The sequence below is a fragment of the Cupressus sempervirens genome, chromosome 6 (genome assembly GCF_028749045.1).
Source record: "Cupressus sempervirens isolate cs-2001-9-10 chromosome 6, ASM2874904v1, whole genome shotgun sequence".
NCBI classification, from domain to species: domain Eukaryota; kingdom Viridiplantae; phylum Streptophyta; class Pinopsida; order Cupressales; family Cupressaceae; genus Cupressus; species Cupressus sempervirens.
The window spans coordinates 523,067,191-523,092,822 of record NC_143123.1 but is presented as its reverse complement, the minus strand read 5'-3'; the positions used below and the strand labels follow the sequence as shown (position 1 = coordinate 523,092,822).

General features: G+C 35.1%; 1 protein-coding gene across 1 annotated transcript in view; it reads left to right on the top strand.

The window, feature by feature from the left end:
* LOC149553321 (uncharacterized) overlaps window positions 1–25,153 on the top strand; it is a 56,570-nt gene extending 31,417 nt beyond the window's left edge. Inside the window, exon 3 of the mRNA XM_089788781.1 lies at window positions 24,371–25,153. Within this exon, the coding sequence (XP_089644907.1) occupies window positions 24,371–25,030 (660 nt within the window). The 3' untranslated portion in view covers window positions 25,031–25,153. The remainder of the gene's footprint in view (window positions 1–24,370) is intronic.
* The last annotated feature ends 479 nt before the right edge of the window (window positions 25,154–25,632 follow it).

The window sequence follows — 25,632 nt, the reverse complement described above, 5'->3', positions numbered from 1 at the left end:
TCATGATTTTGGAGGCATTTGATAATGCTATTGATCATGTTTTTCTTCATTGAGACAACTGGGTATCAGCATTATATAAGAGCTGATATATATTTTATAATGATGAAAGGTGATCTTCAGATGATCAATGCTTGATCATAAAGTTGATCATTGTGACATTCAGTTTACCTCTGTTTAATCTCTTGAAAGGAGATAATTTGTATTTTTATCGAATAGTTTTGGAGGATGAGCTGAAGATGTTGTAATTGTTATCTGAGATTCCGAGTAAAGGAATTATCTTACTGCGGGCTGGGCTGTTTCCCTGGAACAGTAGGGATTTTCCCAGGATAATCTCTGGTGTATCTGTGTTCTTATTTTATCTGTGATCTGTCATGTTATTCTGGTTCTTAAAACTCAACAGAATGTAGACAGTTTATGAAGTAAATGCTCCAGATCAAACATTGCTTCTTGGGCTTAATGGGCTGGTTCCACGGAGTGTGAAGGTGGGTTTTCCAGGTGAGGGCCAATGCAAGGGTTCCAACTCTCAGCAAGGTGAGCCAGCATATCCTGACTGTTAGCCAAAAACGAGTATATAGTTTTAACTTTGATTGCGGGTAAGGGGGAGACATCCTTCCAGGAGTTGTAGAGGAAGTTGTCCATTGAGCAATGGCAATAAACAAGAAAATGGACAAAAGAGCAGACATCCCTAAGGTTGGAATAGCATTAATGTATGTAGCTTCGGTTAGACAAATCTCTATGATCGATTATATGAGAATACATACATATGTATATATATATCAATATGTTATTCATACTGATATATATATATATATATATATATATATATAAAACTCTCATTGCATAGTATTCTGCAAATAATAATCACTGCATAATAGCCGATGATCACATATAGTTATCTGAGACCGTGTCTCAGTTATGATCATATTCTTATCCTTATTTGATCTTTATTGATCTGCATTATAACATTATTGGGCTGAGATAGGAACGACTCTATTATGGTCGTTAGTGCATGTTTAGATCTCTTGTTGTGTCTAAGACACACTGAATGGGTTTGATAATCCACCACCGAATAGGTGTGACCGTGAATGGTCATGTCTCCATTCAGAGACATGCCCATTCACCGTCACCCTTCTTTGATATATATACTCGATCTGCCCCATATTGCCAAGCATCGAAATCTATTAATGCAAAGCATATCTGAAGGAACATAAGCATCGCAATATAAAGATCATCTCTTTTATATCACTGTAAAGTAATACATAGATTCTGAAGTAAATCAGATCGATTATCATTAGAGTCTGAACCTGCATATAAAATTGTGCATTAGTCAGCATTACTCTGAAATCTGATAGAAACTTTACATGGTATTAGAGCAAGGTTAAGGAAAGATCTTATTAAGTTTAAGAGATCAGATTTTCACATTGACTTGCAGTCTCTTACTATTCTTCAAAATGACAAACATGTTAAGATTTGAACACCATCTTACAAGAGCTGATAACTTCAAATCTTGGAAACTTCAAATAATGATGCTACTAAAAGAGAACAAATTAGAATCCTTTGTAAAAGAAGAAAAGGAAGAACCGAAAGATGATCCAGAGAAAACTCTATGGATTGAAAATAATGAGAAAGTCATGAAAATAATAGTGGATGCTGTTCGAGATCATATATTAACCTATTGTGGCAAAACATGTAATAGCATATCACATGTTTAAAGCCCTTGAAAACACATTTATAGTAAATAACACTGGCAAAAAACTTGCTCTTAAAAGACAAATGAATAATATCAACATGAATTAAGGAGAATCAGCAAATGCCTTCTTCATGAGAATCATTGAATGGAGAGATCAATTATCTTCAATTGATTACGAGATTAACTATCAAGAGTTATCCCTAAGAGCATTATGAGTCATTTTTACAAGGTATAAGGGCAAGATCTAAACTTTCAAAATTAGATCGATTAAGATCCGATTGTCTTCAAGAAGAGTTGAGACTAATGACTAAAGGAAAACAAAAGACTATAGATGAAGACATTCATGTTCTTAACACCAACTCTCATAAGAAATATAAGAAGAACTCCAAAAGAAAAAGAAACTTTCATGGAAAAGGACCTTCAAAATAGAAGAAAGACCTTTCTAAAATTCAATGTTTCAGATGTGATCAATATGGACATTATGCACTAAATTATCTTGATCGATCAAGCTTCAAGCATCATTTGCCAAAACTGATAAATCAATCGAAAGTCAAGATCCTCAGAAGTATGCCTTCTACTTAGCCTTGTCTAGTAAAATATCAACCAAGTCCAACACTTGGATAGTTGACAATGGATCTTCAAGACACATCACTAGATATCAAGATAATCTAGAAAGCATGTAAATGGAAACAGATGAAGAAGTTGCAATTGGAGATGATTCTGCACATTCCGTAAAAGGAGTTGAGACTTGCACCATCAAATTAAAATCAGGAAAGTCTAATCAGCTTTCTGGAGTTCTATATGTACCAGGTATTAAAAGGAACTTAATATTTGTATCAGCACTTGAAGATGATGGTTATAGAGTTACATTTATGGAAGGCAAGGTACTAGCATGGGCAAAGAATTCAACTATAAAGAAGGCTCAAACTATAGAGTAAGACAAGGACTGCTATATGAGCTTTACACTAAGACAAATCATGCACTTGTTTATGAGACCTCAGATTCAAATGAAATTTGGCATTGAAGATTAGGTCATATCAACTTTTGTGCCCTAACATCTATGGGGAAGTTGGTAATTGGAATGCACAAACTAAGTCAAATTCAAAATGAATCTTGTAAAGGTTGTGCCTTGGGAAAAACACAAAAATATCATTTCCTCATAGTTTGAGCAAAACTAAAGATGTGCTAGAATTAGTACACTCTGATCTATGTGGACCAATGTCAACACCATCCTTAGGAGGTTTTTTGTACTATGTGATATTTGTTTATGACTTTTCGAGGAAGACATAGATATACTTTCTTAAGTTCAAAATTTAAAGAAATCAAAACTATCACTGAAACCTTCCCAAGAAAGAAAATTAAAATTCTAAGATCAGATAATGGGAAAGAGTACACTTCTGAAATATTTAAAGAATTCTACAAACTTGCTGGGATTAAGAGGGAGTTTACAGTTCCCTACAACCCACAACAGAACGGAGTTGCTAAAAAGAAAAATAGAACTATTGTAGAAGCTGCTAGGGCTATGATATATGATCCAAACTTGAGCATGTTATTTTGGGCTGAAGCATCTAATGCAATAGTTTATATTCAAAACAAATGTCCTCACTCACATCTAGACAACAAAATTGCCGAAGAAGCCTTTTTAGGTATGAAACCTGACATTAGTCATTTGAGGATATTTGGGTGTCCTATGTATGTTCATGTACCTAAGGAGAAAAGGAAAAAATTAGAACCTACTGGAAGTAAATGAATCCTTATTGGTTTTAGTGAAACAGTAAAGGGTTACAAAATCTACATACTTGGACAAAAACAAATAGAACTTAGCAGAGATGTCATCTTTGAAGAAGACATCGCCTTTGAAAGAGCCAAAATTTCATATGATCTAGATACGGATGATTCACCTCGTTCCAAAGAAAAGGTTCCTACTCCTGAGATTCAGAGGGAGTACCCTGAAGAGACTTCAAATGAAAATCAAGAAAAATAATAGAGGAAGGAGATGAATTTGCAGCACCTAGAGGGACATTCAGAGAAAGAAAAAGACCTCGCAAATTAACATACAATGCATTCATGTGTGAGATTTCAAACTCTAAACCTTCTAATGCTTCTGAAGCTCTCAAGCATCAAGTTTGGAAAGATGCAATGATAGAAGAATATCAGTCAATACTAAAAAATGATGTTTGAGACATAGTTCCTAGACCTAAAGGAAAATCTGTTGTCTCATCTAAATGGCTCTTCAAAGTTAAGTATGCTGCAAATGGTAGCATTGAAAAACATTAAGCCCGTTTTGTAGCTAGAGGATTCTCTCAAAAGGAAGGAATAGACTGTGAAGAAACTTTTGTACCAGTTGCTAGGTGTACTTCAGTCAGAGCTATGATAGCTATTGTAGCTGCCAAAGGTTGGAAAATTCATCAAATGGATGTGAAAACTGCCTTTCTAAATGGAACTATTGAGGAAGAAGTATATTTAGAGCAACTTAAAGGGTTTGTGACTCATCATGCTGCTTCTTATGTGTATAAATTAAAAAAGGCTCTATATGGTCTCAAACAGGCTCCCCATGCCTGGTATGAAATGATTGACAAATATCTACTAAGTCTTGGATTCTCCAAGAATGATGCTGATCCAAATCTTTATTTTAAAGTAACTAAAGGTGATATGTTGATTCTACTCCTTTATGTTGATGACCTTCTGATTACAGGAGAAGACCACCTCATTAATCAATGTAAGAAAGAATTGACTCCTAAATTTGACATGAAGGACTTAGGGATTCTTTATTACTTCCTTGGATTAGAAGCTTGTTAGAAGTCAGGAAACATCTTTCTAAATCAAAAGAAGTATACAGTCGATATTTTGAAACGATTTGGAATGTGGAACTGTTGACCTATGTCTACATGGAAACGAATTTACACAAACTAAAGGAAGCAATTGCCGAGTCTAGACTAATTGATCCCACTTTATATAGATAGATAATTGGGTCTCTGATGTACCTTGTGAATATTCGACCGAATATTTGCTATGTTATGAATGCACTGAGTCAGTTCATGTGTGAAACTCGAGAAGTACATCTTGTTGCTTTGAAAGATATATTAAGATATCTTCAAGGCACTATTGGGTATGAACTTAAATATGAGAATACCAGCTTGGAGTTGCATGAATACACTGGCTCTGATTGGGCCAGAAGTGTAAAAGACCGGAAAAGCACATCAGGATGTTGTTTTAGTTTAGGATCAGCTAGGATCCCATGGATTTGTAGGAAGCAATCTTCAGTTGCTCAAAGTTGAATTGAGCTAGAATACATTGCAACAACAATGGGTGCAAGAGAAGCAGTGTGGCTTCGAAAATTGCTTGCAAGTTTATTCTGTAAGCCTCTAAAACCTACCATTATTCACTGTGATAATCAAAGTTGCATCAAGTTATTCGTGAATTCGGTATTTCATGATATATCAAAGCATATAGAGATCCCTTATCATTACGTAAGAGACATGGTGGAAAGAAGAGCTATTTAGTTGGAATATATTAATACAAGTGATCAAACAACTGACAATCTCACCAAGCCTCTTCCAAAGGTGAAAGTTGATCATTTCGGAAAGAAACTTGGTATGGTTGAAATGTGAGTTTATGAGATTGAGTCTCATCATTGTGAATTTTGTATTAATATAAATAAAGATGTTTAAAGCATAGTTTAAAATATTGTCGATATATTGCTGGACCCACAGTATTTCGTGGTCCACTTTACAAGTCGAATATATTGCACCATATATTGGTAGCGAAATAAAGGAAAAACTCGAGGCAAAATTATCATAATATATCGCGTGAAAATGAGAATATCATTGCAAAAAATCGTTGAAAAGTCGTCGGTCGTCGATGCTTGCGTGTTAGGTTTTGTTTTTTTTTGTTTCTACTTATGTATTTTTTTTGTTCCTGAAAAGTTGTCGGTTGTCCTTCCATCGATGACATCACGGCTACCTGCATCCGCAACAGATTTGGATTAAAAACGTGATTGCTTGCCTTTCATGTTTGCCTTCGACTTTCTCTGCATTTGCCATTCACAATATTTGGCATCCACTTCCAGCCTCCATCAACTCCCAGCCTACATCGACTTCAAACTAGGTTTTTTTATTATTGATTTTCTTTTAAATTCTTTTATATATTTATTTAAAATTAAACTTTGTAATGTTTCATTGTTTAAACTTAAAAACTTAAAAACTTAATTTTATTTATTTTTAATTAAAACTTATATAGATTTTAGTATTTATTTTATTGTTTATTATTTTGTAAATCTATTTTCTAATACTGTAATATTGGTTTGAACTTTAAATGATATATGGTGGATATCTCAATTTTCAAATTATTATATATTCTACAAATTTGATGTATGTATGCATTTTAAAGAATATTATATTTTCAAATGTTCGATAAAAGTGCCGATTTATTGCCGAATTTTTTGCCGAGTTTTTGCTGATTCCAAGTTTTTCAAAATTTTTGGGTCGGCCGAGATATTGCTGATACCGAGTTTTTAAACTATGGTTTAAAGTGTAAACTCTGTTGTCATATGTGTGACTATGACTTATGGGCCTATACTATGTCCATTATAAAAAAGTGATGATCTTTTATAATGAAATGTTGACTCTAACACTATAAGGTGACGACTTTATAATGATTGGATTACTATCTGACGAATATCATGTGACTTGATATTCATGGACAAGTCATGATAGTTAAAAGGACATATTGATAGATATCATGTGACGTGATATCTGTAGAAGATCATTATGTTCCCTTATCATGGTGGATATTATGAGACATAATATCTATGGATATACCATGATCTCTTATGGTAGACATCATGAGACTTGATGTCAGTGCACATACCATAACTGAGAAGAATATCATGTGACTTGATGTTCTGAAGTATTTCATTTAATATCACAAACTAGGTGATATCATTTTTTATAAGGAGAATATAGTGAAGTATATATGTGTACTTTGTCTTCCCTAGCTAAGAGAGAGTGTTAAAGTATGTAGCTTTGGTTAGACAAATCTCTATGATCGATTATATGAGAATACATACATATGTATATATATACCAATATGTTATTCATATATATATATAACTCTCATTGCATGGTATTCTGCAAATTATAATCACTACATAATAGCCCATGATCACATATATTCATCTGAGATCGTACCTCAGTTATGATCATATTCTTATCCTTATTTGATCTTTATTGATCTGCATTATAACTTTATCGGACTGAGATAGGAACGACTCTATTATGCTTGTTAGTGCATGTTTAGATCTCTTGTTGTGTCTAACTAACACTGATTGGGTTTGATAATCCACCACCAAGCAGGTGTGACCGTGAATGGTCATGTCTCCATTCGGAGACATGACCATTCACTGTCACCGTCACCTTTCTTTGATATATATGCTCAATCTGCCCCATATTGCCAAGCATCAAAATCTATTAATGCACAGCATATCTGAAGGAACATAAACATCACAATATAAAGATCATCTCTTTTATATTACTGTAAAGTAATACATAGATTTTGAAGTAAATCAGATCGATTGTCATTAGAGTCTGAACCTACAAATAAAATCGTGCATTAGTCAGCATTATTCTGAAATCTGATAGAAACTTTGCAAATAGTTTCTGACTTTCTCCACTAAGAATGAAGAATGGCAAAAGTAGAACAGATATCATTACATGAGATAAGGTTTCCTCTTTTGACAATATCATTAAAGTTTCTAATGCTCCTATCATCCCAACTTCTGGCCAAGCATACCTGTGGAAGCTCAAGTGGTTTTCCTTTGTGTTTGAAATTCCACCAGATGGATCTTTCCCTGCACAACCTGCTCTTTTGTCCATAAATTCTTAGATATCAAACTGCTTCCATGTTCCAAGGCCTTTAGATAGATCTGACCACAATTGACCCTACAGGTTTGATTGGAAATTGCCTAGCAACGAGACTACTGAGTGAAAGATCTTTCCATACAGTCCCTTGTTCAGGTACAAGCTGAGCAATATTGTGTCTCACCAATACTTTTCATGGTCCTTCACCTTGCAATGATATAAAAATCCATTTTGCTGCAAGAGAGATCCCAGGCACCAAGATCTTTCAGACCTGTCCTCCACTTAGCTTTGCTCATGTACACCAAGCTCATTTCGCTGCACTCTTCTTCTTTCCCTTATCATCAGATCACAGAATGCCTCTGACCTGTTTTTGGATATGGCTGAATTGATATTGGCAAAAGAGCCAAGCAGAGGAATAATATATGTTGTAGGGAGAAAGTATCTTCTAACAAACTTGTATTCTGCTAGCCAGTGAAAGAAACTCTCTGTTTCAGTTTTTAAGCTTCTTATCAATTTTGTGATGAATGTAGATCCACATATCTTTCAGATTAGGGCTGACAGCACATGGTATGCCGAGATACCTTACTAAATGGCTAGTTCCATCCCAAACTTTAGTATATTTATTAAACCAGTTGGGGGATGAGCTTGCCACCTAAGCATAGATTTAGGTAAAAATGTTGTGTGCAGCTGATGGGGCAATTTTTAGTGTCTACAGATCTTATCACCCGAAGGTTCAGCACAGATAATTGACAGGTGGCTTCAAAACTGATTATGGCAGGGAAAAGGAGCTTTGACTGAAAGTAAAAAGTGCCATTGCTCATGAAGCTGTTTCGATCCAATATATGGATCTTTTTTGTGTCTAAAACTTGTTACATTGAACAGATCTTTGGCTTGAATGTCTAGTAGCTACAAGTTTCAAATGAATAAGCAAGATTTGATGCTCCTTTCTGATCTTCTTCCCATTCTTTTCTCCTATTGTTATTTCCTTAATAAGTCCTTTCTTTCTTCCTCCATATATCCCCTTTCAATTGAATTTCTCCTCTCACTTGTGTATCTCATGTTTGAGGGAGACACGACTTTTCATTTCATGCCTTTGGGGCATTCCAATTTCCAACAAACCTAACTAAATTTTAATTATATTACATTTTATTTTTATTTTTTCATATTTCAATTTGATTATCATTGTTTATGATTAAATCTTACTTCAAAAAGGGGTCATTATATTCCACCCTTCCTAAGATTGCTTCTTCTCAAGCAATGTAGGTTTCTATGAAGTGCATCATGAAGGTCCCAAATTAGTCCTTTGAGATTTGTATTCTTTATTTAGTTTGGTTGACCCAATGCTTCCGCAATATCATGGATATCTTATTGCATTAAAGAAAAGGCTATCTTAACATATATTAAGACGGTGATTGGAAGCATTGCACACATCTATGATTTTGAATGCAATAAATTCATATCTTTTTGATTCTTTTTAATTTTTCTCACATTCTAGATCAACCAAAAATAGGAATTATCATGATGATAGGAAAATATTTACAATAATTAGACATACTAGAAACACAACAGGTATGGACCAAACATAGAGCATAGGCATAAAAAATTGAAGTATACACGTGAATATATGTACTGTTAGATCCTTTCTCTTTGACTAGAATGCTTCCATTGATTTATTTTTAACCTTGCAGGCTGGCAGGATCAAAGAAGAAAGAAAGAAGTATTTGGATTTGCAATAAGCAAGTGCATTGCAGGTTTTGTTAGGAACTAGAAAGGGGACCTAACCCTACCTTACTACTCTCGTGCGACGGGAAGGGGGTCTTACTGCACCTTGCTGCTCATGAGCTACTTTGATCTAGAAAGAGGGTCTAACTCTGCTATTCTGCTCTTATGAGCCCGGAAGTGGGCTTGACCCCACCTTGCTGCTCATAAGCCACTTAGAGCCAAAAAGAGGGGCTTGACCTTCCCTTTCTGCTCCCATGAAATAGAAAGGGGGTCTAACCCACCTTACTGCTCTTAAGTGTGTCGTAAATTTCTCCAATATGCTTCAAACATCTGCTTAATATGTCCTATAGATCTGCTCCAATATTCTTTAAAACAAATTAGAAATACTCTTCATATTTCTCTACACTAGAGCTTCTGTACATCTGCTCTAATATGCTTCAAGGATATCTTTATGAAGTCCCTTTTAATTTTCTCATAACCCTCTTTTACAACTGCTCATAGCTCTTCACTAGTATCACAACCTTTCACAATTACCAACCTTTGAGAGGATCACTATCCTACATCATTATTGCCCCCTTGAAAGAGTCACTTCCTTATCTTCTTCCTATTCCTTTCTCCTTTCATCAATGGTTCCTTAATTCCTTTGCTCCATTCTTTCATCCTCCCTCCATATATGCCCTTTCAAATGAAGTTCTTTTCTGTTGCTTTTGTATCTCATGTTCGAGGGAGCCACACCTTTTCATTTCATGCCTTTTGAGCATTCATTGCACTTAAGTAAATTTTAATTATGTTATGTTAAATTTTATTTTTATTCTTTCATCTTATAATTTATTATTATTATTAAATCCTATTTTAAAAAGGGTTCATTAGAATCATTATTAGGAATGTATCGAAAATCTGCAATGATCTGTAGTTGCTGATCTATTCTAAGACAACTATAGTGCAGTTGTGACTTACCTTGTCTTTTGCATAAGCATGTATAATAATATAAATTCGAATTAATGAAGTTCTCACAATTAACATCAATGCAGACCAGACATTATCTACAAATTAATTGAATGGATTAGATCCTTACAATGTCTCAGATTCCTGTGTGTTGGTTCCCAAAATTGTAGATTGGAATCCTATGAGTCTTGCCAACTCAATGCTGCGATATCCAACCGGTTATGACCGACTTGATGAGACTAATTGATGCAATCCAAATCCCTTGCGCTTTTGGCTCTGCAAAACCAAGGCAGGTGTATCTAATCCAGGATAAAACACTTAGATCCATAACACTTACAACAGATTGATTAGAATGCGAATGCGATGAAACTTTTCCTAATGGCAAGAATTATAGAAAACTTCAAATTTGCAAATTACGAGTTTAAGAGTAAAAGTAAATGATTGTACAAATGTGATAATGTTTTAAATAAAGAATAATTATAGATTAATGCAACAAATGAATATATTAATTCTTCAAAGGAAAGATATAAACAATTGCTAGCATATTGATTGCGAATTATGAAAAATATAAAGACCAGCCCCGAAGAGCAATAGAGTCAATTTTCTTAAGTTTAAAACATACAACTTTATAAAATTCTATGCTCTAAATTATAAACAATTTAGTAATCAAGATGTGATAGATCAAATATATGGACGCAATTTTAAATAGTCTAGAATGTATTTTAACTCCTTTGGTTCGGAGACAGACTAGACATAGATTTGGAAACAATTTGATATTTCACTATATCTGTGATGTTCAAGTTTAAGATGCTAAATGACCGTGTCCACTTATCTGACATTTAAATTGTATATAGAATTCAAAAAATTATTACAGAGGACAAATCATCTGTAGTTTAAATCTCCATGCCTATAAAAATAGTCAAAGAACATTTTATTTTATTATTAAAATAAACTAATTGAATTTATATTTTTGCAAATTACGAGTTTAAGAGTAAAAGTAAATGATTGTATAAATGTGATAATGTTTTAAATAAAGAATAATTATAGATTAATGCAACAAATGAATATATTAATTCTTCAAAGGAAAGATATAAACAATTGCTAGCATATCAATTGCGAATTATGAAAAATATAAAGACCAACCACGAAGGGCGATAGAGTCAATTTTCTTAAGTTTAAAACATATAACTTTATAAAATTCTATGCTCTAAATTATAAACAATTTAGTAATCAATATGCAATAGATCAAATATATGGACGCAATTTTAAAATAGTCTAGAATGTATTTTAACTCCTTTGGTTCGGAGACAGACTAGACATAGATTCGGAAACAATTTGATATTTCACTATATCTGTGATGTTCAAGTTTAAGATGCTAACTGACCGTGTCCACTTATTTGACATTTAAATTGTATACAGAATTCAAAAAATTATTACAAAGGATGAATCATCTGTAGTTTAAATCTCCATGCCTATAAAAATAGTCAAAGAACATTTTATTTTATTATTAAAATAAAATAATTGAATTTATATATTACAAAGTCATATTATAGCCCTTATTCCTCTGTACAAATAGATATAAAATACTCCTCCTTGAGAATATGTTTTTCGAATATTGAATATATCAACACATCTTCTATTCATACTTCACCAATGTGTTATTTGTGTAAGAATTTGGTATAGCTTTGATACCATGTAAGGATTTGTTTTAGGGCAAAATCACCCAAGACCAAAAAGCACAATAACTAGCACAAAAAGATCAATAGAGTATGATCAGACTAACAATATGATATTCAATTGATTGATTGTTTTATGTAGTACACTAGAGTTGCCTGTAGATAAAAGCCTCTAAGATGCATCTAGAATGTCTAGGAGTTAGCAATATGATTAGCTACACAACTAAGCACATGTCCACCAGGAATGGGTTATCATCTATTAAGCACAAGAGTTAGTGCGATGATGAGAGGATAAGCCTACAAAGGTGTAAATTTATGTTATAGACACCATGTGCTAAATTGAGAGTGCAAACAACTATGTTGTCACCATGACAACTCAATTGATTATGCAAACTCTAGTGATGTAGACACCATGTGCTAAATTGGAGTTGCTTACTCTTGTGTTGTCGACAAGACAACTCATATGAGTATGCAAACTCCTAGGTCTTTAACCTAATAAATAATAAAATAATGCATTTATCCTAAGCAAACTTAAGTAAAGTGTAAATAATAATTATTTACACTAACACCCCCCCTTAAGTGCAGCTTAGGGGAATGCACTTAAGCTCACAAAAGCTATGATGAAATATGTAATGAGTCCCGGCTACGAGGCCATGTTAGGTACCCATGTACAAAATGCAATGCTGAAATATAATGAAATCTCTCTGCAAACGGAGAAAGAGGGAAAACCTCATGGGAAAAACCCTCCCCCAAAAAGAGAGATAAGTACAATAAAGAAAGATGTATGTATGGATGGAGTAATCAAGACCCCCCCATTATGACATACATCATGCATATACAATAGAGAATCCCTCGATGAAATCCCCCCCTTAGTGAAGGATCTCATAATGATAAGTGTTTGAAGATAGAAGAAAATCCAATGTTGACAAACGACGTTTCTCCCTCTAGGAAGAAGATACACCAAGTATAGGTGCAAGTATGCTTCCCATTGTGGATAGGAAGATGGAAGAGGGATCCAAATGTAGTATGCGGTGGATGCTGCCTCTGAAGTCTGCTTAAATGTCAACAAGATCACCGTAGAGCCTATTAGATAGAACATAGCCTATAGTAGCATATCTAATAGCCATAACCAGAAGCACCAGTAGCTAAGGCATAGGCATTGTATTTAGAATAGAATACCTAATAGTATGTCTTGCAACACCTATCACTAGTATCAAATCACACTCGCCCATTCGGTCGCCCTATAGGTAAAAGTCAAAAGCAGCTGCTGAAGCACAATCCATTTTGCCTACAATTCTATAGGGGGATAGATGAGATACAAAAGACCTAAACAAATGTAGACGTAAAAGAAAGTACCTTTGCAACAAACACCCTAATATTCTAATGGGCACCCATAGAATTTTAGGGTCTTGGTCGATACCTTGCAACAAAGGCAGAATCGAGGATAACAGAGCAACACCTTGATGAATGAAGATGCCACAAACCAATTTGGTGGATGCCCATGAGAAGGTGGCAAACAAGGTAACATGTCCATGTATGAACCTGAATCAAGCTCCAAAGACGATGAAGCATCCTTATAGGAAGAGGGAGGAAGAGAAGCAATGTTGCCTCCCCTCAATAATGAATGCACACCTATGATAGCTCCTTGATGACCGAAGAATCTGCACCATGAAAGCTGAATGATGGTCCTCCCTGTAGGAAGAAATAGTGCCAAAGGTGTGGTAGAGAACGCTCCCCAACTGGTAGGAAGAATCCTCAGAAAATAGGATGTTTGAGGAAATTGGAATACAATCTCTACAGACTAATATGTCTCCTTATAAGTGAAAGAGTCCTTCTCCATCTGCTGTAAAAAAGCCACAATCATGTCGAAACAAGCAAGTGGTTGAGGGTCAGAGTGTGCCCTTGCAACAAGTGAAGAAGTCTCCTCAACAAAGAGAAGATTAATGTCATCTATGATGTCTCCCACATCTTTAATGTGAGACTCCATGAACAATCCTGCAATGTTTGGAAGGAGGTCATCCCACAAAGCTGAAGGAGGAAGGCATGGTAATTCTTGCTATACTGAATTAGGAGCATCTGTGGCTGGAACTGGATCAATAGAATCAACAGGAGCATCAGGAGGTGGGATCTCATCTGGAGTTGGAGGAACCATTACTAAAGCGACTAAATATAGAATGTCCTCTGGAACTGGAGGGACTCGTGGATCTCCATATGCTTCCCAAAGAGCCATCCAAATGTCATGAGGAAAACTTGCCATACTAAGAGGAGCAAAAGATTCCTCAGTCATACTTCTATACATAAAGCAAAGAAGATGAGAAAGATATCTCAAAGTAGGATTTGTTGTGAGGTTCTCACACCATCGCTCCAAATTCTTTGGGGACCCCCCTTTTTTTAATCTCCTCGACAAATTTTTGGATTGCCAAAAATTTTTGAGTTTTGAAAATTTCATGCCTTGGCACCTTCAGGACAAATGTGGGGAGGCTTAGCTTATTTTCACTCGGTTTCAACTTGATTTTCCAGAGCAACCAATTTCATCTTTATGCTGAACAAAATTTTAAAGAGCAATATTTGGCAGGATATAATTGTAAATTTGTACTTAGACATTTTCCTTTGAAAATCCGGATATAATTGTGTAAATTTGAATAATCTTTCAAAAGGAAAATTTTTTGTTAGACTCAAGTTTTGGAAAATCTTAAATTTTTCTTTGGTGAAAATTTTAATTTTGTTGAAATTAGGCTAAATTGCAAAAATCGATTTTTGGCTCTAGAAGAATCTTTATTTTATTTTTGTCAAATTTTTTTTTATTGGCATAGCAAAATCGATTTGGGTAAAAATTGCAAAAAATTGACTTTAATAGATTAAAATTGCCTTGAAAACTTTTTGCCTTTAATGAAATTGGTAATTTAATATTGAAAAATGGCTTTTGGTTAGCCAAAATCCAATTTTAATGACGTATTAATTACTAAATCCTCATTAAATGGAAATATTTAACATCTCCAAGGCACCATTTAATTTCCTTTTGCAATTTAGAACTAATTGGCAATTTTAAAAGACAATTTTCATTTTAGCAAACTTAATATTTAGCTAAGTATTTAATTGTGGGCCATAATTTTTACATTAATTATTGTTTTTTCTTGCTCCCAGAGTCCAAGTTAGCTAGCTTGGGGGGAGTAAGAAAGTTGGGTATAAGAGGAGGCCTCTCTCCCATTTCTTCCTCACTTCTCACTTCTCCTTCTCAAGGCGTTGGTGATTTTGCAAGAGCAGATTTGCACTCTTTTTGCTTGGTGAATTTTGTGGAGGGTGAAATTTGTGGGAACCGAAATTTGTGGAGGGCGAAAATTGTGGGAGCCGAATTTTGTGGAGGGCGAAATTTGTGGGAGCTGAAATTTGTGGGAGATAAAATTCTGATTTTTGCAAGAGGCTGCAATTTTTGCCCTAGGTTGGGTAATTTTATTTGGAGGTGAATTGCATGATAAATTTTTGATTTGCAAGGGATCTGAAGTTCTTAAGGTCAAGTCCTAATTCCGAAAAGTCGCTGTAAGATTATTGGTTAAGGCGGATTTTCATCATCTAGAGTTGCAAGGGGTCCTTAAGCTGACATCCTTCTTTCGTTCTAGTCTTAGGATTGCTTCCCTTGGTTCTACCTGCCTTCTGGTCCACCACTCTTACCATCTCGTAATAGGGCGACGAGCATGGAGGATGTTAGTGCAAGTAAGAATCCCAAGCGGACAAGACTAAGAAAGACAAAGAGGATATGATGCCCAAAACCAATATCGGTACAGTGGACATGATATGGATGAAAGAAAGACTGAAGGAAGAACAATCCCCCTTGGCAAAGAGGATATCAATGAGACAAATTTTGGATCGAGGTTGGATGAGTTGGGAAAGGTTGCCATCAGGAAGCAAAGAGAATAACCGACACCAATATCGGTACAGTGGACATGATATGGATGAAAGAAAGACTGAAGGAAGAACAATCCCCCTTGGCAAAGAGGATATCAATGAGACAAATTTTGGATCGAGGTTGGATGAGTTGGGAAAGGTTGCCATCAGGAAGAAGCCTTTGGGCACCCTTTCCTCTCTCAATGCTTTTATTGGATTTGTGAAGGAATATGAGAAGAATCACGAAAGGATACTACAAGTGGCGAGCAACGTGGCGAAGTCAGCGAAACTCAGGGCGAAGCACACACCTTGTCCCCCTATGGAAGAAGTTAATGAAAGGCTAGCTAAGTTCATTGCCTTAGCTAAGAAAATGAAAGAAAAGGGAAGAGTTATATTAGAAGATCATTTGATGTAAGCCCAAGTGGCAAATTTCCCCTTTCTTCTAGAATAGGACTAGTGTCTATTTCTGATTGGCCACCATTTTGGTGCCTTCTCATTGGTTGCCACTTTTTGCACTTTTTTCATTGGTCCATTGACGAGGTGGCAACTTCTCATTGGCCGATGGGGTGGCAACCCTAATTAGGGTTTTGAGGATCCAATCTAGATCGTTGATCTTGTTTTGATCTTCACCGTTCGTTGTATTTTTGGCCCCTATAAAAGGCCATTTGCTCTCATTTGTAAAGGGTTGGAGAAATTGTTGCGAAGATAATACCAAAATTGCTCTCTTTTTCATTGTTGCGATTTGCATGTTGATTAAGAACATTGGGTGTTATTGCATGTTTTCTACTTCCACTTAGTTAGATTTCTTTTCAAGTTGTTAAAGTTGGTTTCATTTCAAATTGTTTAAGTGAGGTTAAAGTAGATGAATAGTTGTATGGTAGCATTGGTAAATGTTTGATAGGGATCAATACTAGACCACTAGCATCCTAGCGGCTGGTTGGGAAGCTTTGTGTGGTAAACTAGTTTATTATTTCTTTGAATCATTGCACCTCTGGAAGTGAGGCCCTTGGTCAGCTCTCATTAGGTTCGATCCCTGTCCATTTGCTAAACTTCCATTTGTAGGAGTAGGGGTAGAATAGTGACTAGTTGGGTAGTCGAAGCTTAGAGAAGTAAGTTAAGTGATAGAACTCATCCATTCACCTTCCACCACCACCGCTTTCCATCAACATCATCCTTGGCAGACACATCCTCCATCATCACCACCATCAACATTATCTACCACTTACATATTTCACAAACCCATCATCATCTCCATCATTCCACCAAAGTCTAAGTCATCCTTGAATGAAAAACGTAAGGCCGCCTACGTGATTGCCAACAAATCACATTGATAAACTGAGTATCCACAAGAGTAAGGAACATTGGAGTTATTCTCATATCCCATGAGCAATAACTTTTCAAGAGAGGAATTGTATGTTTGATACTCTGTATCGAATATCCAATTACTAATATGTTATGTAAGTGATACAAAACTTGCATCAACAGGATTCGGTGGCAATATTTTCGAAGATAGATAAGGAAACACTTCCATATGTTCTCTTCTTAAATGATCAATGATTAAGGTTCTCCATTTCTAATAGTTCCTTGGTGTCAACTTTGGTCGTATACCAGACTAACATATGTGACAAGACACCACGAGATCAATTAATGAACCCTCCAAAATGCAAGAATAATCAATTAACCCCCCCTAATGTATGATTTGACACTTTATAGGTAGTGCAATTACAATGGGCCACTTTGCCAATTTTGACCTTAGTGGTCTTCTGATTTGCTGGTTACAATCTCCTTTGATAGTTCCAAACTGGAACTTTACATTGTAGCTCAGAAATACAATAATTTTGAAGCAATACAATGCAAAGAAAGGACCTATTTTTGAAAGTGGTATTTGTAACCACACAAGCTTATAATCTAATTGCAGATCTAGAAAGTAGACGAAAAATTATTCACTTTTAAAAAAAACAGAACCTGTTTATGTGTCCAGATGAGCCCGTACTAAGCATTTAAGGTTGCAAAAATCGGGATTTGCAACTTGCAGAAAAATTCAGGAACAGAGATATCATACATCCTATACTAATGTGTACATCACGAAATTCTACCCCAAAACAAAAAAAATTGCTCGAAAAAAGGAGTTCGTATGAGGGAGATAGCGTTGTTTGAAAATCAACTCTACAATTATTTTTCCTGAATTGCCATTGTTGCACCTCCAAAAATCAATTGACTCTAGATTTCACCTCAGATGTCCAATTTTGATGAAACAAAAGTCAATATGGGGGTTTTTTGACCTTCTAAATGTGATGCCAATATCTAATTGGCACCAGCAATCTCCAATCTTCACCTGCAAAAAATCTCTCCTCCTGGCCTGAAGGCCAAAATTTTTCAGGACAAAATACACAGATCCGAAAAATAATGCAGAGGAATTGTAAAGACTGAAATAATAAAATATGTAGATCTGAAAATTAAATTTAGAGATCTGAAATGATCATACCAAATTCGTAAATTGGGCCTTCGGGTTCCGGTTTGCAAAATTTTTTTTTGCCTCAATTTTGACTATTGCCCAACATAGGCAGATTTATAGTCAAAATTCAACAAATCGATCCTCGAAACGCAATGGTGAGGTCCGCTTTGGCTCTAGACGCTCCCAATAGTTGCAGATAATTCGGATTTGAATCGTGGTCCTCCAAGAGATGAAGCAAAAATGGTCTCCAATGGCTATGAAATGACGCCTCTATGGCTCTGATACTGTGTAAGAATTTGGTATAGATTTGATACCATGTAAGAATTTGCCTTAGGGCAAAATCGCCCAAGACCAAGAAGCACAATAACTAGCACAAAAAGACCAATAAAGTATGATCAAAATAACAATATGATAGTCAATTGATTGTTTTATGTAGTACACTAGAGGTGCTTGTATATAAAGGCCTCTAAGATGCATCTAGAATGTCTAGGAGTTAGCAATATAATTAGCTCCACAACTAAGCACATGTCCGCTAGGAATGGGTTATCCTCCATTAAGCATAGGAGTTAGTGCGATGATGAGAGGATAAGCCTACAAAGGTGTGTCACGTAAATTTATGTTCTAGACACCATGTGCTAAATTGAGAGTGCGAACAACTGTGTTGTCAACATGACAACTCAGTTGATTATGCAAACTCCAGTGATGTAGACACCATGTGCTAAATTGGAGTTGCTTACTCCTATGTTGTCAACAAGACAATTCATATGAGTTCGCAAACTCTTAGGTGTCTAACCTAATAAATAACAAAATAATGCATTTATCCTAAGTAAATTTAAGTAAAGTGTAAATAATAATTATTTACACTAACAATTTGGTTATATCCAACAGATGTAACCTTTTAAAACATAAAACTAATAAATTAATTATCACCGAGCATGGTTGTTTTAATAGTTTAGAATTGCCATGAACTTCCATGGGAGACTTTAGTGTAGAAATCCTTCTATGCAAATAATGTGAAGGATGAGAATTTTCGATTTATCCTCACTCTTGAGTATGTATTTAACTTCAGCCGCACAAGAGTGAGAGTTTTCCTCTCATGTTTAACATCATCGACAATTTTTCCCATCTAGCTTTAGTTTAGTTCCTTTGTTCCTGCGATTGCTCGTGGCTCCATTCATACTAAAAAATGTGTTGTTTTCTTCAACGTAGAAACAATGGACTCCATTGTGATATATATACATCTTTGCATACATACTGATATCCTTTGTGGCACTAGATTGTTTATTGTTTTTCTTATCAGGGATGGTAATTAAAATACTTTCCTTCATAATATAATCTAAACCGGGCCTTTTTGTCTTTTATCATTCTTTACATTGGCTATGACCCAGACTTCAATTCTTTCTGAAATGCATATATATCGTAATTATTACTGAAGCCTACTTTCCACATTGCATAACTTGGCTTTAGAAACTTGTGTTTGAATTATATCTTCATAATTTTGTAATATACTTGGCAGACATTACTTTTATGAAGATTTGATGGTACTCTTCTCTCCGCTATGGATGGAACAAATACTTTGCCACGATATCATCTATAGACTTTTAATCACGTCACCTTCTCTGTTTCATAATCATTTATATCATCCACTTTATTTTGTATTCTTGATTCATACACTTGTGCAAAGGGTGACAGTGCTCTGTTCAGATAATGACATATTCTTGATGGCATGCTGTCAATTCCAGGATATTCATCGTTGCTGGTTATCTTCAAACATTTGGAGATTCCTTTTCATTTACTAGATATTGTACGTTTAATAATGATTGCCAATACTAATCAATACTGTTTGCTGATGAACACAACATTGATATTGACATGATTGGAAAACCAATTCACTTCCTTTACCATCAGGTTTCTTTCTTGCTAATAGATTAATGATTTTTGCTTTATATATATCACTGAATATTTTGTTACCACCAGAATCATTATATAAATCAACAGTCCAAATTTGCTTAAAACATTCAGGAATAAATGTTCCTACTGTTTCTTTAGTGTATGGAGTTGCTGTTCATACTGGGTAACTGACCTGGGACTCGGTGTCAAGCACTAGCAAACCTGAATGAATTGTTCCACCGTGAATGCTTTCTAGTATGAACAGTTCTGTATAAACTGCCTTTTCAAGTTAAGCATGCTTGTTCTCTTTGTACATTTGATGTTAACATTGCTGTTCCTGAGAAAGCTTTTAGAATGAATTCATATCAACAAAGCAATGAAATATGCCCATTGCAGGTGTAGTACAATGATATATATCTATATATATACATAGTAGAAGGTAGCAAAGAGAATGTAGAAATATGAGAAGTTACTTGACAAAAGGTGGGAGGAATAATGAATATGTAGAACATACAAGGAAATTGTATATAAATTATGTAAGAGGTAAGTTAGGTAGGATACAGAGGCACATTAAATAAGTGAAGGAAGTGTAATAAACAAATGTAGGATTTAATTGGAAAAAGTACTAAAGGCTTGGCTGGGATTTAGTGAAAAGATATGAGATGGTTTTATGAATTTAGGATCATCTAGCATGATTTGTCAAATGGAGGCAAAAGAATTTTGAGCTCCATCACTGTGTACTCAAAATAGAGTGGGAATGGAAATGGATCTTTTTATAGTCCATGATATTGGGCAATCTAGTTTTGGGTCTACAAATGACTTGTAGCATAAAAGAGTACCCCATGCTTTCAGTATGCAAGAGGCATCTAGATGTGCTTTAAATATGAGGTGTACATATCCTACCACATACAGGATTCGAACTTGTGACCTCTCTTTCAAGAGTACAAGTTCTCCGGCATTAGGCCAACTCAAGTGTATTTTTTCCACATTGTTCAATTTCTCAATCTAGGGTTTTAGATGTGAAGAGTATCATGATTGGTGACTTCCTCTACATGCATTTATGACTTTGTAACAAACTAGAGACATCATTCAATTTACTGTAAAGAATCATATGGAGACACCAATTAATTTACTGTGAAGAATTATTTCTAGTATAATTTCTGAATCAGATGAATCCACAGCGCGGAATAGTGTTCATGATAAATTAGACTTTATAATATCATTCTAATATTGATATAATTGCATAATATATGTGACTTTGGCTTAGGTGTAAATGTTACTAGACTGTCCTGGACACCCTGTTTGACTTGGAAATACTCGAATTGTCAGTTTATTAGTCAAATTTGCATCCAGCCTAAACTGACTTGTGTTGATACTAGCAAACAGACTCTAGGTGTCGACAAAAACTAAGAGTAGTGTTGTTCGAACTCTAATTACAAGTGCACCCTACGAATTCCAGGGGATTTCTGGACCGACCTTGTTCACATTCTTCTCAAAAGGATTAATTTCCTGAATCAATTCTAGTGTTTGTTGACAGTAGGTTCAAAACAGCTGAAATGCTTCATATTCTATGTCCAAGCTCTCCACGATGATATTTCCTTGAGCTGATCTTGGCAGTATATTCAGATCTCTCTAGAGGCACTCCATACCCAAAATCAAGTAACTTTGATTACTTGCATGTGGTTTACTGAAGTGAAAATGTCCAGGAAGAGCCTCGGGGTTTATCCTCACCTCTTGCAAGTCAATTATTTAGGAATTCTGTTCTTGATTGATTGTTCAGTCTTGGAAAAGAAGGAAAATTTATCAAAATTTGATACTCCAAAAATGAAAACAAATAGTCTCTTGATATTTTCTGGGATTGGTCCTAAGGGCCCAAAAGTGGCAATTTCATTTTAAATTTAAATAATAATTTCTAATTTCAATTAAATTTATATATTAATCTTAGTTATATAGTTTAGTGGTAAGAAATACCTTTATTTTAAATAATATATCCTATTTAAGGATGGTGTATATTACAGTCCTCCCCCCGAAATATTGTTTGCCCTCAAGCAATGATAACTCATGGGAGATTAATCTTGTTAGGCTAGGATCCCAATTCATCCTTTACTTCCTTCCCTCTTGTTTAAGGGCCTGTATAAATGTTTCCAATTCTTTTCAAGAAGAACATTTGTTACATCAATGTCCCAAGTTGCAAGGTTTTTTTACCCCATGTTCAAGAGAAGTTTCTTCAACAGTCTCATAAAGCATACAGTTTGGTTTCATCAGGTCAATTGATGATTTAGGAATCAGCAGCTTCAATTTCTGCCAATATTGTACTGTAGCTATTCTGTATAGACTGCTTACAATACTTGTAATCTTGTCTTAAGATCTTCATAGGTCACATATGACTTGATTGTATACTAATCAACACATGAAAAAGTGACAATTGCTGAATGAAATTCAGCAGGATTTAATTATATCTAATTCAATGCTCGTTAAGGATTCACATCTCTTGCTGAGTTACCAGTATATGATAAGGAGCTTCAAAATGTGACCTTTAATCATTATAATGGCTTCAATATGATGTCGAGTCACAAAATGTGGCCTGAATTGTCAAACCATCTCTTTTCTTTTGCAATATTTCATAAAGTATGGCTCGAGATATGTAGTAGGTGCAAAACCTGGAGCAATTAGAGGTGCAGGGTGCCAACTTCCAATTTGATATTTGTTATGTATGTCAGATGCAGGAAAAATTCTCTTGAGCCAATAAGATGAGAGAAAGGGATGACAGTTGTTTAAGCAAGTGACAGTAGGTCTTCTTCCCAAGTTCCTATAATAAAGGTACATCTAACCGTTGTATGTCCTCAAGGATGTTACCTGCATATGTCAAATTTAAATAGGCGATCATACAAAATTTTCTATAGATATTAGAATAGCATCAGATGTTTGATTTCTTTTTAGTGTTCCTGCGGCCTTTTGAAATTATGACACTTAGGGAACATGATTATTTTTACAGAAGCAACGTATTATCCAATATTGTCATTTATAATTCTGAGATTTACAAAAGTATGTTTAATATATCATTCTAAGCCTTCAACTAGTAGAATTTTAGTCTACTAATAATTGTACTGTAAATTGTCAAAACCCAAAAGAAGCAAAATAGAATGTTGAGTACATAGAGTTATAAGTTTATAGCAAGTAGCTAAGACTGACTAGATTGTGCCTAGTGCAGTATTCTATGAAGTTGAAAACAAATTGTCTAATATTAGTATGACTATAGTACTGAAAAAATCAATACTTTTTGCGATAAATTCTTCCATGCCTTTTTCTGGATTGTTTCTATAAGAATTGCTTTGGTACCACCATGTAAGAATTGCTCTAATACAATGTAAGAATTTTCTTATAGCAATAATAACAACCCAAGATCTAGAGGCCAATGAATAGCACAACAAAGGGAACAGATATGATAAAAATAAGCTGTATTCTCACCAAGTATGCAAAGCCGACTTAACTGAAGTCATAAATAGAATGAGTGGATATTGCTGCTTATTTAGGGAAGGCAATAAGAGACCATGATAAGGCGGGGATAACTTATCACCCACACAAGGTGGAATGGCATGTCCATCAAGGTGAATCACCTTCCATTGTGCAATGAAGTATGTGCAATATGTGGAGGATGATAAAGTGATAAGTGCACTAAAGGTGGAGACAACACATAAGTGGAATGTGATAACAACTATCACCGCCTAAAGTGGAACTTCTCCTACACCATGTGCAAATAAAGGTGCAAACTCCTAATGTCTCATATGCAAACTACTTTATATGCAATATCCTAGGTAAGCTTAAGTAAAGTGTAATTAGGCAAATAATTAATTGTACCCAACAGTTTCACTAATAGAATCCAAGCATAGTTATTCATTCAGGTGAAATATATGTCATGTCCATCTTGGTTAGTAGGAGTGCACTAATCTAAAAGCTTCTAAATATCTCAGGCTTTATGCTAAAAATAACATAAACTTTAGAAGGCTCAGAAAACTGAATATGCTTAAAACTCTTTATGGATATCAAAGTTAAAATATCTGTTGTTAATTTTGAGTAGTAATAATATAATAATAACAAAAATTGACAATATACAAGCTAGCATAAGCTTTTGTAGAAAATGTTGCTCATTGTTTTTTACATTTTATATTATTTTCCACGCTGCAAGTCAAATGATTTGGTTCTATGTCTTTATTAACGTCTCTCTTTTGTGACATGTCTTGCTCTTATGAAGGCTGGTGCTAGAATGGGGTGTGCAGTTGGTGCCTCAAATAAGTGCAAACCTCCATGGTGGAAATATGTATTTAACATTGGAAAAGTAACTAATAATCAAATTGCCGAAAGGGAGGCGTGTGAAGAGCATGAGATGAAAACTTGTGTTCTAGCTTCACGAGATGCTTGTATAAAGTATGCAAAAGACACCTGCAGACCCACGTTTGAAAATGCACGCATTGCCAAGCCAAATCAGAACATTGATTCAATATTTACAGCCCAGAATTACAAAATAGTGAAATGTTGGAATAGCAAGTCCAGTGTCAAATCAGAGATTGATCTCAAGGGACCACTATGCTCATCTGAATCTGATTTATTACGCGCTAAAAAAAGTGAATTTGAAACGACTTATCGTGGAAGGACTTTGCTAGGTGAAATTAGCTCTGAAAGGAACCAAGAAGGGGTAGCTTGGGTTCAAGGTTCAATTCAAAACAATGAAGTTGGAACACATGCAGATGGCTGGGAGGGAAGTTTGGCACAATCCAAGGTTACATCTACACAAAGCAAGCCTTCAAATGATGTAGGAAAGGTCAGGAAATCAGTTTATTCATTTTGGAACTATTTACAGCAGCAGATAGTAACTAAATTGAATGATATAAAATTTGGTCGAAATGGATCATAACTGTCTGGTGGGTTGGGTTTTGTTATTTTATTTTTTGTCGAAAACTTGTCACATTGAGCAGATCTTTGATTTGAATGTCTAGAAGCTACAGGTTTCAAATGAATAAGGAAGATTTGATGGTAATTTTAACGTCTAAAAACTTTAGATGGCATTACTTAGAGAAATGCAATTACTTGGGTGGTTACTGAGTTGCCTCGTACAGGAAGTGGGAATCTCATTGCCAGCTGTAGAATATGGATGTTTTTCATTTATGCCCTTGTTTTCTGACTTGGCTGAGATGTTCTGACCACCCCAAGGTCATGTTCAGCATTGAGAACTGCTTGTTGGCTTCAACAGTGATTATGGGAAGGAACACTTTTAGGCAGCTTTGACTAAAACTGTCAACCTTTGTTGCTTGCACAATTGCTTCCATTTAATTCATATGTCATTCTGGTGCCTAAAACTTTGTCACATCGAGTCGATCTTATCACTTTAAGGTCAATTTCAGATCTGTGAACTGATGGGTGGCTTCAAAACTGATAATGGCTAGGAAAAATAAGTTTTGGGAGCATTGACTGAAAATGACAACTGTTGTTGCTCATGTAGCTGGTTCTGTTTAATTT